The 14,868-nt window shown below is 51.2% G+C and overlaps 1 protein-coding gene across 1 annotated transcript in view; it reads left to right on the top strand.

Moving 5' to 3' along the window:
- The window catches only part of TG (thyroglobulin), a 246,551-nt gene that overhangs the window by 134,136 nt on the left and 97,547 nt on the right, over positions 1 to 14,868 (top strand). The window contains exons 41-42 of the mRNA XM_041768575.1: positions 2,893 to 3,052; positions 10,524 to 10,726. Of these exons, the coding sequence (XP_041624509.1) occupies positions 2,893 to 3,052; positions 10,524 to 10,726 (363 nt within the window). The remainder of the gene's footprint in view (positions 1 to 2,892; positions 3,053 to 10,523; positions 10,727 to 14,868) is intronic.

Below are 14,868 nucleotides of genomic sequence, written 5' to 3'. Positions count from 1 at the left end.
GGTTCTTGACCTTGTGAAAGCCTGAGGGGCCAAGAGTAAGCAGAGGGTCCTCCTGGTTTCTACCTGCCCTCCCTCAACCTCTCCACATCCTCAGACCTCCCCAATAGGGCACACTTATCCTGCTTCAGTTCTCTAAGCAATATTCATAAAGGGCTTGTGTTGGGGGGTGCTGCCCCAGATGGGACAGAGAGGTGAAGCAAACAGACTTGCTGTGCCCAGGGAGTTATATTTTTAGGGGGCAGAGCAGAAACAGAGACACAATCAAGTCCTGAACAACTGTGATGTTGATGAGACCCTGAGGAGAAATCCAAAGGTGGGGATGCAGTGAGAGGAGGTGTTGGGTGGTGGTTAGGGGTTGGCGCTTGAATGAGGCAGGAGAAGGGAGTTGTGAGGCCAGTGGTGGGTGAGGGGCAGTGATTCAAGGTTTCTGAGAGGGTGAGAGAATCCCAGCTGGGGAGGGCAGAGCCTGATGGCAGCCCATCTGTCAATGAGGAGACCAACTATTGTCCTTGAAAGACCCTCAGAGAGACCCCTGGAGGTGTTTCCACATGGACTCTTAATTGGGGGCTGTTCCAGAGGGTGAGCTTTGGGGCTGTAACCCTGAAAGATTATGCCCTGTTTTGAATGCTGAATCTTCCTAAGTACCAGCTATGATCTTCATGTTCCATGTTTGAGTTTCTTGTTTGGCAGGAAAGGGTCAGCGGGCACAAGAGAAAAAGGAAGTGATGAGTTTTAGGAAACACGAGTTTGTAGGGATGCCAGCCTGGTGTCAATAGAGGTTATGGTACCAGGACCATGCCACAGCTTCCTGGTCCCCTAGCCAACAGCAGTGAGAATCCACTGCACTTTGGATGCTTGACCTCAGCAAGCTGGTCTGAGTGAGCTGGGTCACAAGGTCCCCCTAGATGTGAAGGCTCTCATAGATGGTACTACTATGAGCATGGAGTCTAGAGTGAGGAAGACCATGAGTCCCCTCTGCCCAGCACTGGTCACCCCATACCTACCATGTTGGGTTAAGGTCCGCCTACCAAGCTGGTCTGTCACTGACCACTGCCTCTCTGGTCTGGAGAAGGTAATCATGTCCTCTGTGCTCCACTTACTGGTTCTGAAAGTGGGAGAGAAATAGCATCTAGTTCATAAAGTTCTTGTAAGAGTTACATAAAACACTGCGGAAACCAATGAGTCAATAGATGGCTGGTGGGGGCCAGAAGAATGACCATGAGTGGGACAGAGGGACACCTCACAGAATGAGGGGCACTCCACCTGGAAGTGATGGGAGACCTGGAGCCCATCGCTTGGAACTAGTCAGTCTTCCAACACCCTAGTTCTGGTCTCTAGTTTATTCTGGATGATAGTCTGTGTCCTCCTTGGTGAGTCCTTTCAGTTTGCCCACGTGCCTGAAACCCATCCTGGTGATATAGAGCTACTCGTCTCTAACCTAAGAGACCCAGTGTCACAGACGAAAGAGCCTAGGAGAGTGTGCTGGGAGGGAGGCTGAGGATGGAACTGTGGGAAGGTGCCTTCCTCTTTGTACATGTTTTAAAACGTTTTTCACCACTCTGAGCTCCTGTGTTCATGTCTGTGGAATAGAAGGGCTTACAGCCATTAGACCATCTAACTGTGGGGCGGAAGCTCTAATGAGACATCCAAGGTGAGCACACTTGGCACAGCATCCATCAGGGTGGGTCCTCAGCCAGTGTTTGCTGTTAGTGAGGAAGGCATGCGTGTCAGAGCCCATGGCACATGGATGGACCTGTCACAGCCCAGACAGGACTGAGTGAGCAAGACACACCTGGGGCCCTGCATACATCACAGCCTGGAGTCAGTGTCGAGCCCCCAGATGGAACATTATATTCTAACAGTGTATTCTAAGTATATTCTTATATAGGGTCAGCTTGGGTTTCAAGTCTGCTTTGCCACGTCCTAGCTGTGTGGTTGTAGACAGGCTATTCCAGACTGCCAGGCCCAGGCTCCCTCATCTGTAAAGTGGGAATGATAATAATAGGCCTAGCTCTTGGATCTGGTTGAGGACCGAATGGGTGACACACGTGAATGCTGAGCATGGCACTTTGCTCTCATTCCATGCGTGATAAAAGGTAGCTCTGTGTTGCCAGGGTGGGGTCTCAGGCATGTGGCCAAACTGAAAGGACTCACCAAGGAGGACCCAGACAGTCTTCCAGAATAAACTAAGGCCAGAACTGGGGTGTTGGAGGACCACGTATCTCCAAGTGACGGGCTCCAGGTCTGCACTGGGCTGCCATTTCTGCCACCTGTGCACTTTGCAATGTGAGCACAGCACCCAGTTGGGAGCCAGACCTTAATCCAGCATTGCAGGTATGCGATGATCATCCACCTTCTCCCCCTCAACTTCCTTACCTGTGACATCAGGCTTGTTCATGTGCTAGGTCTGCTCTAATAGAGCACCACTGACTGGGAGGTGCAAACAACTGAAATATAATTTTTTAAGATTCTGAAGACCAGAGGCCCAAGATCCAGGGATCATCAGGGTTGGCTTCTTCTGAGGCTGCTCTCCTTGGCCCATGGACGGTCATCTTTTCCTCCCTCTGTCCCCATATGATATCCTCTCTACATGGGTCTCTGTCTAAATTTCCCCTCTTCTGAAGATACCGTCATATTGGATTAGGGCCCACAGGCTTAGTCACCTCCTTATAGGACCCTCTTCAACTACAATCACATTCTGGGGTCATCGAGTCAGGGATTCAATTTGAGGAGGACACGGTTCAGCCTGTAAATGGGCCAGGGTGTGCCTACATGGCAGACCTGACAGGGAGAGTCGTGGGTAGGCTCAGAATCTGGCACCTTCTTGGGAAAGGTGCTCTGGTGAGTGAGAAGGGGCCAACCCTCAGCCTCATCTTTCTCCACTTGCCACAGGCCCCCAATGCATCTGTGCTCGTGTTCTTCCACAATACCCTAGAGGGCAGGGGCAGTGAAGGACCGCTGGCCATCGATGGTTCCTACCTGGCTGCCATTGGCAACCTCATTGTTGTCACTGCTGGCTACCGAGTGGGCATCTTCGGCTTCCTGAGTTCTGGTGAGTCGCTGGCATGGCTGGGGATTGTGGACTCTCAGAGCTGAGGGTCTCTGTGTGTGTTCAACCCCTTTTTCCTAAGCCCCATGCTTTCACGGCCCCAAGTCCTCCTCGAGCCCAACAGGGCACTCTGTGGGATGTCCCGCACGCCCAAGAGACCCTCCAGTGATGTCTACCCCCATGTGTGAGAGTAATAGTTGCTGTTGATCGATCTTACTGGGGGCTGAAGCTGTTCCGAGTACATGATGTGTTTTATCTTACAGTGTGTGTGTGTGTGTGTGTGTGTGTGTGTGTGTGTGTGTGTGTATACTGAGATCTCAGAAGGTTAGACACTTGCTAACATCAATAGTCAGGAAAGAGCAGAGCCAGGATTTACCGCTGGGGTTGACTTGCCCTAGAGAACCATAGGAATGGATTATCCGTCCTGGGCCCATAGGGATGCCAGTTGACCCCACATGAGGGCTGCATCAGTGATGCTTCTCGTTTCTTCTTTAATCCCAGCCTCACTCGTGAACATCAGTCTGTCCCCTATCCAGTCACAGGACTGTTTGTCACCCTGGTCACATCCTCCACCTTTGCCAGCAGAGCCCAGGGCAAAATTGAGGCCTGGAGAGTCCCATCGTGCTCCACGCATGCTTTTTTCCCCATGTCCGGCCCCTGACAGCAGTAGGGCACTTGTCAAACAGCCTGTAGACACACAGGTCTGGGAACCTGCAGAACCAAGGGCCAGCTCCGCCATTCATTGTCTGTGACCTTGGATGAAACCCTTCATGCCCGACTCTCAGTTTTCTCCTCTATAAAATGGGAATAATTTTACCCAACTTCCGTGGTTACGTGAGAGGCTCCAGTGAGGTCGGATGTGTTTGAAAGGGCTTCAGATCCTGTAGGGGGCCTTCCAGGTAGGCACACAACTTCATCTCTGTTCTCTGAGGATCTCACTTAAGACCCCAGTGCCTGACCAGTGCTGAGTCAGGATGGGCGGGTGGAAGGTAACATGGTGAGAATGATGGACTCATCTAGAATGTGCGTGAGTGGGTAGGCATCCAGCATGGGCAGAAACTCTGGAGTGCTGGGTGCACCACGTGGCATGAGGCCTTGGTTGCCATGAAGAAGATTCTAGGCCTGTACAACCACTGCAAAGCAGACACCAAGTTAAGGCCAAATACGACCAGATGCCAATGAGGGAGATGTGCATGATAAACAGATTTTAGATTTTCCTTCGGAGCGAGCAGGGTCAGCTGCTGGAGCACTACAACCCTACCTGGGTTTTCTTTTCTCTTTCCCAACAACATGGGACTGACAATGATTTGGTAAGTCAGCAGCTCCTGTCTCTGGAGAGGCAGGAGAAGCTCAGAACATGGTCAGGTGGTGCTTGCCGTAGACATGGCCAACTCCTTGGCTCAGCGCCTCTCCAGACAGAGGAGAGCTTATTTCCATATGTCGCCCATGCCTGAGGGGTTGGGGGGGGGGGGGTTCATGGCGTGTAATCTTATTGAGAATTTGTGTGCTTTGGGGAAGGCAAACTCCTTTCTGCTGCTGGTGGAGGCAGTGTCAGGAGAGGCAAAGGAAATTTCTAGAACCTCCAGCCCTTCTCATTCCTGACCTGAAATGCTGCCCATTCATTGTGCTTCGAGCAAACCTGTCAGCGAGAGGGGAGGAAGGTTACCCTCAAGAGTGCCAGCTTTAAAAAAAAAAAAAGAAGAGTGCCAGCCTTCCCCAGACATTTCTCCTGGGTCACCTCACCTCATTCTCGCGACGGCTCGGTGAGGCCAGTGCCAAGCGGCTGTTTTGCAGGTGAATCAGCGACACTTGGGGAGACCAAGGAGCTCCATGACCCAGTTAGGAGTGCATTCAGGGGCTTAAATCCTGTCAGTCAAACAGCAAGGAGAAAATATTGTGGCTCGTGCCCTTGGATGTTTAGAAATGCCCTTTGGATCCCCTATTGTTCTGTGTACAGAGCGGGATGGTTTTTCTTAGCTTTATTTGCTAGGCTTCCTAGCTTCCCCCACATCCCTGGGCTTTTACCTGCCTTAATTGAGCCTTAATTGAGCCTCCTTGCAATTCCACGAGGAGAGGGGAGCAATGTATCCCCGTGGAGACACCGAGACACAAGATGCTGGGATGCAGCCCTCCTGACCGCAGAGCCCACTGGCCTGCCACAGCGCATCCCCTGACAAGGCTCCGCTGAGAAGAGCTGCTGCACAGAGGATGTGGGCCCCGGGGGATGGTCAGGAAGGGGAAGGGCATGGGTGTGTGAGTCTGTAACCCCCCAGTAAATTTGTGACACATGCACACCAGCCCCTTTACCATTTAACAAATATATGACAGATTTTACCATTTAGAGCAGTTTGAAGTTTACAGAATAATTGAACAGAAAGTATAGAGGGTTCCCATAGACTCCCCCCACCTCAGTTTCCCCTACTATTGACACCGTGTGTGATGTGGCACCTCTGTTACAATCGATGGGGCAACAGTGATAGGTTATTATTGACTAAAGGCCCACAGTTTCCAGGAGGGTTCACTCTTTGTGTTGTACATTCTATGGTTTCCATTAAGTGTATAATGACATGTGTCCAACATTGTGTCATATGGTTTTGCTGCACCTGTTCGTCTTTCTCCTTTTCCATTAGAGTTTTTGAGTTTTATTTTATTCATGAGAGACACAGAGAGAGAGGCAGAGACATAAGCAAGGGAGAAGCGGGTTCCCTGAGGGGAGCCTGATGAGGGACTCGATCCTAGGACGCCGGGTTCATGACCTGAGCTGAAGGCAGGCGCTCAACCACTGAGCCACCCAGGTGTCCCTCCTTTGCCATTTTCAACAGTTGGACACTGCAGTTCAGAACACAGTTCTGGAAAGAGACAGGCTACTCTGAGCACCAGCCAGAGCCCACTGTCCTGCAGGGCACGCAGGTTTTGCATCGGAGCAGAACAGGCTCTGAGGGCCCGAGGGCTCTAGGCAGTTCCTTTCCCTGCATCCGCTCACATGCCGCGCATCTCTCAGGTGACACTAAGACACGTGGGCAGGTGATGGGGGAAAGCATGTGGAAGGTGTGTGGAACCTCGCTAGGACCCAGCAGGGGCTCACAGGGGTTAATGCCCCTTTTCTCTCCCTGGATGGGGCTCCTTCAGAGCATGGCTGGGTCGTGGTCATGACCCGACCCTGCACGTGGCCAGAAGCTGGCACAGAGCTGCCCCTGGACCACAGCGGTGGCAACAGCCCCTGGAATCAGCTGTGTCTGGCTGAGAAGTCTCTGCACCTTTGCTCCTGTGATCTGCGTGGGTGGCATCTGCTGTCGGAGCTCACAGGGAAGTGGTCCTCTAAGAGCTCCAGACTCTAGAGGCATCTTTCCAAAAGGAATGGGGGGATGAAAACAGAAGCTCATGCCAGTCCTGTGGCTGATGAGACAAATTTGTGTTCTCTGGGTGGGGGGTGGGGGGAGAAAGGGGAGCCCTGGTTCCTGGTGGTCGGAGCAGTTGGAAAGAAAGTGACGGGGTTGGTGATGGGCCAGGGGAGGCCATTTCCGCAGCCTGGATCCTGCCTAGGGACAGAGCCCAGGGGGCACAGGGCACAGGGACTATTCTGTCTCTGGCACAGCAGTGCAAGGAGGGGAACAGGGGCACGTGGCAGGCAGGCTCAGGGCAGTGGGTGGGTCAGCCCGGAGGCCTGCTGCAGAGTGTGGGGGCAGAGGAGAGGGTCTGGCCAGGGACTCAGATGGAAGGCCAGGCATGCCTCATCTTCCCTGGGGTATTCTGAGGCCTTCGGGGAGGGTCTGCTACCCTTCAACCAGAATGGGCACAGAGTCCTGTCTCAGCGGCTGCTCCTCCCCAAGTGCAATTGCTGCTACCAACGCCAAGGCACACGCCGCAAGGGGCATCTGGGAGATAATGCCCAGATCCCCTAAATTTGTTTCATTTTATTCAAGGAAGACTAAACAATTTCTCTTGTGCTTTGTGCCTGGCCCTGTTCTGTTTCCTTTTCAAGATCAACTAATCAAATCATCCTAACAACCCAAAGAGATAAGTGTGGTTATCATTTCCATTTTACAGACCAGGGAAAATCAAGTCGCATTAAGTAACCTGTCCAGGGCCCCACAGTGCTCCTAGGGCTGCACCCAGCTGGTCTGACTCTGTAACCTCTGTGCTCGGCCACCTCCCCTGCTGCCTCTTATTGACGGCCACCAAGACCGGGTGAGGGACCGCCGTCAGCCCAGAATTGCACCAGGGAGCTTCAGAGGGATAGTTGAAGACATCGAATGAGCAAGCGAGCACCAGTCAGGGAATGGGAACAGCTGGATGTTTGCTGGGGTGGTTCTGACCGGAGCGGCAGGATGGTGGAAATGGTGGGGCAGGGCAGGGCAGGGCCGCTAGGGGAAGTGGACAGGGGCGGACACCTGCTCACATCTGTCTCCCGCTGGACTCTGTGTGCGGCCAGCAGGGAGCGCCTGTCCTGTGTCATGCCCCAGGGGCAAGGCACAGCTCCTGTGTGTGTCAGGATGGAGCTGGGAGGTCCCAGGAAGCTTTGGGGACTCGGCCACAGCCAGGCAGCAGGGGACAAATGTGGCCATGATGACTGGGTGAGGGCCGGTGCTAGAAAGTGGAGAAAACCCAGACTGCTGGGATGGATGGGCCAAGGCCATTCATAGAGGATTGCAAAAGCCAGGAAGATGTTTAGACTTGACATAGTAGGGATGGAGGAGTTAAGAGAGCTTTTGAACACAGAAGGTTCCGTAAATGGAGCGCTTAGATTTTTTTTAAATGAAAATAACATAATGCCTTGCACATCATTGATTTTCCAAGCAGTGTTTATTGAGTTGGATGGAGTGTTGGAACATAGAGTTCCGACTGTGCATTGGGACCTAGGTCTGGACTTTACCTTAGATTTGCTGCTTGCACCGAAGCAAACATTCCTCTCGAGTCTCAGGTTCCTCCTCAGTGAAGGAGGGGCTTGGAGCAGGCTGCTTGAGACTGGCTGGCTCGCTGCCCCTGTGCACGTGGCCGAGGCTGTGTGTCCCGAGGGCCAGCACTGTGCCTGTCTTGCTCTCCACGGAACACACCACAGCACCTGGCACCAGGCGAAGCCCAATTCAGACTTGTCTGAAGAGCAGCCCTTGAAGGACCCTTACCTCTGACTTCCTGGGGGTCTGTAGACCCCCCAACATCAGCACTCTACTTGGGAAGCTGATATATGGGAAGTTCAGAGGCAGGGACAGTTGCCCCTCAACCCTCCTCCATTGTCACAGGAAATGCAGGCTGTGGATGTCACTTCCCAGATGTGCAAGTCTGGGTCCCGCTGAGCTGGCACCCAGCTTTCCTGCCCTGCCCAAGACCTCAGAAACAAACGCATTCATCCCAACAAGCAGAACAGAAACGCAATCCAGAAACGTCCACGGTGAGGACTGTGCTAATGTCTTCACCAAACCCAGAACACAAAGTGCATTTGAAGAAATCCTGAGAGTCTTGCCAGCTGGAAGAGTAATTTGTACTGTTATGTATTCTGAGTGGGCGTTCTCATCAGCCTGGTGAACGGCAGGTTGGGGAATTGGGATGCAAGATTTTCCTACTTTTCTGTTTGAGAATATGGAGTCTAATTGACTGTTTCCTGCTGGATACTGAATCCTGTTACTCATAACTATGGTCACTCATTCACCTGACACTTACTAAGGACCTGCTATGTGCCACTAGATTTAGTGGGGGGCATGGGCTAGCCAGGAAGGCAATACCCAGGGTGACAAATGCCCTGAAAGGGGAACTTTACTTCACCTAAGGGCTGCCTCTGAATTAACAACATAGCTAAAACTTGCAGGCCTGCTGGGCCAGAAGAGGAAGAGGAGGAAGGCCAGGGGGAGGCCGAGGGCTCTGGGCAGCGGAGATCACATGTGCCAAGCACTGTCTTGGAAGAGGATGGATCGGTGTGTTTGAGCAACCAGTAAGAAGCCGGGTGGTGGTAGCATAGACACAAAGGGAGGAAGGGAAATAGGGCCCAAAAGACAGCGCCCTGGTCCCATGGAGCCTTGAAAACACTGGGAAAACTGAGATCATGTCCTAATGGGATGAGATGAGGGATTTTAGATAGGATGACACTGTGTGTGTGTGTGTGTGTGGGGGGGAGAGACATGATCAAAATTATGCATTTAAAATACTTCTGGGGGGGAGGGGGGCACCTGGGTGGCTCAGTGGTGGAGCATCTGCCTTCGGCCCAGGGTGTGATCCCGGGGTCCTGGGATCGAGTCCCATATCAGGATCCCTGCATGGAGCCTGCTTCTCCCTCTGCCTGTGTCTCTGCCTCTCTCTGTGTCTCTCACAAATAAATAAATAAAATCTTAAGAAAAATAAAGTACCTCTTGGGATGTGGCATGGAGAATTCATCGGAGGGAGAAACTCGTGGATAAAGAGAAGCACTGAGGAGCTCAGTGGAGAGAGAGCCTGGAGCATTTGGGGAAGAGTAAGGGTCAGGGTGCAGCACAGCAGGTGTCAAGGAGGACTTCGAGGCCGTGCAGGAGCAAACTGGGAGGGGGGTGCTGCATTAGAAGGAGAATATAAGAAATTCTGCAAAGGCTGCTGGCTGCATGCTCAGGGGACTTGGAATCGATTCCCTTTGAGACTCAGTGCTCTTGAAGTGCCTTTAGTGAGGTAGCTTCCTGGAGACGTGAGGGGCTGGTGCTGGGAGAGGGCTCTGTGCCCCTGACACTCCACAGTGAGTAGCATGTGGGTGGTGGTTGAAGGCATGGGGTCTGCTGGAATTTCCTGGGGCAAAGTGGGTGAGTCTCAGCTTGGGCCTGGAACAAGCCAGGTATTTCAAGGTAGTTAGCTGTGTAGACTGACAAGGAAGAGCTGCTGGATCCAGAAGCTGGCCAGGGGACATGGTGGGCACAGAGTGTCCCCATTGCCGAGGAGAAGAGCATCCTTTTGCTGTACTATGTATACGTTGCGTGTGCGTGTATTTGTATGTGTCTGAGTCACTTCATTAAAAAATAGTGCCGAGCTTTCAATAAATATTTACTGGATTCTATGAAAAAAAGAATAGAGAGATCAAGTCAGCTGAATGCTACTGAAGATCATGGGAGAAGGGACAGCGGGAAGTAGATGGAGAGGCCCAGCCAGGCCTGGTCCTCGTCAGGGAAGAAGAGGCATGGAGAGCCACCAGGGCGGGCCAGGACGAGGGGCCTCCCCGCTGATGTGCCACGCCAGGTGGTGGTCTGAACGTGCCCTGCCGCTGGTGTGAGGGGCTGCCCTCGCGAGTACCCTCGCCTACAGTGGGAAAGCTGTGGCCCGGAGACGTAGGATGACCATGTCAGGGGCGAGTTTGACTCAGGAAAGGTTGGATGGGTCTGCTTGTAAGGCCCATGCTGTTGCCACCATCCCGGCCTGCACAGACAGGAGTCCAGGTCCCCCAGAGGCACCCCAGACAGCACAGGGCTGAGTCAACTCCAGGTTATAGGGTCATGAAGAGTAAAAGGCTTTCCTCTCTCTGCAGGTTCTGGCGAGTTGAGTGGCAACTGGGGGCTGCTGGACCAGCTGGCGGCTCTGACCTGGGTGCAGACCCACATCGGAGTGTTCGGTGGGGACCCTCGGCGCGTGACCCTGGCAGCAGACCGTGGCGGAGCTGATGTGGCCAGCATCCACCTTCTAACCACCAGGGCTGCTGACTCCAGACTGTTCTGGAGAGCCATACTGATGGTGAGTCGCCTGTTCAGTCTCAGCCTCTTTTTAGACACTGAGGAGGTGAGGGCACCTAACTTACCTCTTGAGACCAGTTGGCTTTGATCGCTTAGGTTTCTTTTATCCTATGTTCTGAGGCTGTGTCTTGCTCATGGCCATGTTTCCATGTACGTGTGATTCCAGGATGCTGAGGGCCTCCCCTGACGACTGTCCATCATTCTAAAGTGACAAAAATTCGAGGTTGGGAAGTGTTTCTGTTTTGGGAGATTGCCCGGCTCGGGTTTAATGGGCTGAACTCTTGAAGGCCTCTCTTGTCAATAGACAAACCCAAGGGAATGGAGTGTAGGATGAGGACTTTCTGGCGGAAGGTAAGCTAATGATGAGGGCACAGTTTAGCCAACATGATGCCAGCTGCACCTGACATTCCTGCCGGCAGCAGGAGAGAAAGAACAAGAGAACTCTCGTCTGCTTTCCAGTGTTGCTTCCCTGACCTTCTGGGGGTTTGAACTTAAAATCTTCCCTTCTTTCGATATCTATATTGGATATGAAGAGGGCGATCATGCCAAGAATGACATGTAGGGTTTAGGGGAAGAAACAAAACAAAGGACCACCTAGAAAAAAGAGGCACCCCACATTTCAAATATGGCTTTGCTGCTTGCAAACTGCGTGGCCTTAGACTAGTCACTCATCTTCCCTAAACCTGTTTTCCTCATCTGTAATATGGGGAAAATAACCAGGGCTGCCTTGTGGGAAAAAAAAAAAAAATCTGGTTTTTTCAGAAACCTCATCTGGTTTCTTCAACAGCCTGTGCTCCGTCTCCTGGGTGCCATTCAGTTCTGGTGGCATTTCTTCGTAGAGCACTATTGGGTGATTCATTCCTCTCTCTGACCCCTTCCACCTCATTGCTGTTTCCTTTGCCTGAGGTGGGAGGGGAGACAGGGGACCCCAGAGCTTACCCACATGGCTGATCAAGCAGTGGCGGGAAGCTGAGTCAGCAGCCACAGGGTGAGTCACGGAGTTCCCAAGGCTTGGCCAACTGAGTCACTGACTGTTGAATGAAGGCAAAGAATAGAACTCGGCACCCACAAGTCTCCTGGATGATCTGAACTTCCTGCTAGATGATGATGATGATGATGATGATGATGGTGATGATAATGGTAGTGATATAATCATACTGATGATGATGATACAGTGATTTTGATCATGACAGTAACTGTTATGGAAGAAATAATCTGTTGATCACAGCATAAGCTCTGATGGTTATTGTCATTGATTAGCTTCTAATTTTATGGTGACTGGTTTATGCCAGATGCCATGGTATGTGCTGGAAATGTCGCGCTAAATAATTTATGGCCCAGTTCATGGGGAACTTGTAGTTTACTGAGGGGCAAGGGAGAAACACTTCCAGCAGATATTTAAAAGAGGGTCTTAGGGCAGCTCAGAGAAAAGCCCCCAGCTAAGCACAAGGGAAGAGGGAGCATCCAGGAACACTTCCCAGGAGAAGGCACGTCTGAGCGAAATGCCGCAGACTGTGTAGGCATTTAACTGCGGGCAGAGTTCTGGCACTAAGGGACAGCTTGGCTCCTCCCTGACGTCTGCCATCCTACGACGCGGTGGGGGACAGGATCTTCATGGTGGCAGTCATGAAGGGTGGGAGGCAGAGAGCGGCCGGCCTGCACCGAGCACCTCAGCTTTCAACCTCAGCGATGGGAGCCGTTGAAGAGTTGTATTTGGTTTGGCTTGGTTTCCCATTTTAACCGTTTTTAAGTGTACAGTTCGGTGGCATTAAGCACATTCACAAAGTGGTGCAATCATCACCGCTAATCATTTCCAGAACTTTCCATCATCCCAAACAGAAACTCTGTCCCTATTACACAATAACTCCCCACCTCCCCTGCTCCCCAACCCCTGAGAACCTCTGTTCTACCTCTGTCTCTATGAATTTACCTATTTTAGGTACCTCACAGCAGTGGAATCATGCACAACATGCGTGTGTGTGTGTGTGTGTGTGTGTGTGTGTGTGTGTCTGGTTTATTCCACTTAGCATAATGTCTTCATAAAGGCTCATCCATAGTGTAGCTTAAATCAGAATTTCCATCCTCTCTAGGTTGAATGATATTCCATTGCACTCATAGACCACGTTTTGTTCATGTTCATCTGCTGACACTGGGGTTATTTCTGCCTTATTGTGAATAGTGCTGCAGTGAACATTGGTGTGTCATCCGAGGGGTTTTAGGCAAGTAAGGAACTGGCTTCCCCTCACGAAGACTTGTCTTAAAGCTGAGCTGAGGATGCATTTAAGAGGGACAATACTGGAACCAGAGAAAGCAATGATGAGACTATCAAGTAGCCAAATTAAGGAAAAAATAGAGCGCCGTCAAGACCAATGCCATGGCCCCGCTAGCAATTCTCAGGTCATATCACCACATTCCAGCATTGTCCAGCCTTCCTGGGATCCGAACCCTCGACTGCCAGGAGGAGGGTAGGAGTGACAATGTTGGGCAGATATGATGCTGAGACCACATTGTCACCATTCCCAACAGGAAGCAGTATCACCTGCCACTCTGCCTCCCTCCGTCTGCCATAGGAGCCTTCCAGTGTTCCTTGAAGGGTCCGTGCTCTATTCTGCTTCATACAGGAAGTTCCCTCTGTGTGGAACACTTTTATCCTGTCTTCCCCTTTGCCTTTTCTATTTGTCCTTCAAGGAATCCTTCTAGACTTTTTAGCCCAGAACCAGACTCCTTTATACAGTTTATGCTGCCTATACTTCTCTGCACAGAATTTACCACGATTTCCTACCTGTAAATAATTATTCCCGGAGCCCCTGGGTGGCTCAGTGGTTGAGCATCTGCCTTTGGCTCAGGTTGTGATCCTGGGGTCCTGGGATTGAGTCCCACATCAGCCTCCCCACAGAGATCCTGCTTCTCCCTCTGCCTCTATCTCTGCCTCTCTCTGTGTGTCTTTCATGAATAAATAAAATCTTAAAAAAAAATATTCCCACTGCCAAGTCTCGCCCTCATAAGACTGTGAGCTCTGGGAGCGCAGGGGGCCGCTGTGCCTTGCTGTCATAGGGCCACAAGCACCCAACACAGCTGTCCTGGAACAGATGCTCCATGGTGCATGTCCAGATAATGAATGAACAGAGTAATGGGTAGATATGCCCAGGGTCCCACAGGCTGGTCCCTTCCCTCTCTTTCTTTGATTTCTTGTCCGTTGTTGCAGATATTCTTTAATCTCTCCCTCTGCGGTGGGACCATCTCAGTGGCAGGAGGTCTGAGCCCAAACATCTTTCAATTCTTGGTATTGAAAACAGAACTTCCCCACTTTGAGTTGCTCCTGAAGGGATTTCCCCAGAGGCCTCTCAGAGACCAGATACTCAGTGGGACCTGGAAGACACCAAAAAAATGCCTTCCAGTAGGTCCAGAAGGCAGGAGGTCTGAGCCCAAACATCTTTCAATTCTTGGTATTGAAAACAGAACTTCCCCACTTTGAGTTGCTCCTGAAGGGATTTCCCCAGAGGCCTCTCAGAGACCAGATACTCAGTGGGACCTGGAAGACACCAAAAAAATGCCTTCCAGTAGGCCCAGAAGGCAGAGTTCTGTTTTTGAAAATTCTGGAGACTTTAGGTGTTTGGGGAATTTCAAAAACTAATCTGTTTTAGCAAATGGTAGTGTATTTAAAAATAAACTCTCCATCTGGTTTAGTCATTTAGAAGCAGCTTTTACAACTGCTCCCAGCAGTCTTTGGGATGCATGTGAAATTATTTGGTATTTGGAATCGAGAGAACGAAAATACTTCAATACATTAGCGGTTCTTAAACATGTTCTTTACCAACAGATGTTTGGGGGAATGGATGTGACTTGGTGATATATTCTTAGATAAAATCTTAAGTCTTTCTGCAAATCTTGAGGCCAGAGCTGTTGAAACACCCGGCAAGACAGGCTCCTGGGATAATTAATAACTTTGTTTAGCATATTTGGGGCCACAAGGCACTTCCAATATATTATCTCATAGATTGCTCTTATTGATTGGCATGGGGGTCTTTATATTATTTGCAATCTGGAGACAGGAGGTCTGAGGCTTAGAGAGGTCTAGTGACTTGAGAAAGAACACACAGAAAAGGAGGAGCCACATTCAGAGCTGAAACTTAAAGCCACGTC

The sequence above is a fragment of the Vulpes lagopus genome, chromosome 9, assembly GCF_018345385.1.
Source record: "Vulpes lagopus strain Blue_001 chromosome 9, ASM1834538v1, whole genome shotgun sequence".
Classification (NCBI taxonomy): domain Eukaryota; kingdom Metazoa; phylum Chordata; class Mammalia; order Carnivora; family Canidae; genus Vulpes; species Vulpes lagopus.
This window is presented reverse-complemented; position numbering and strand designations above follow the sequence as displayed.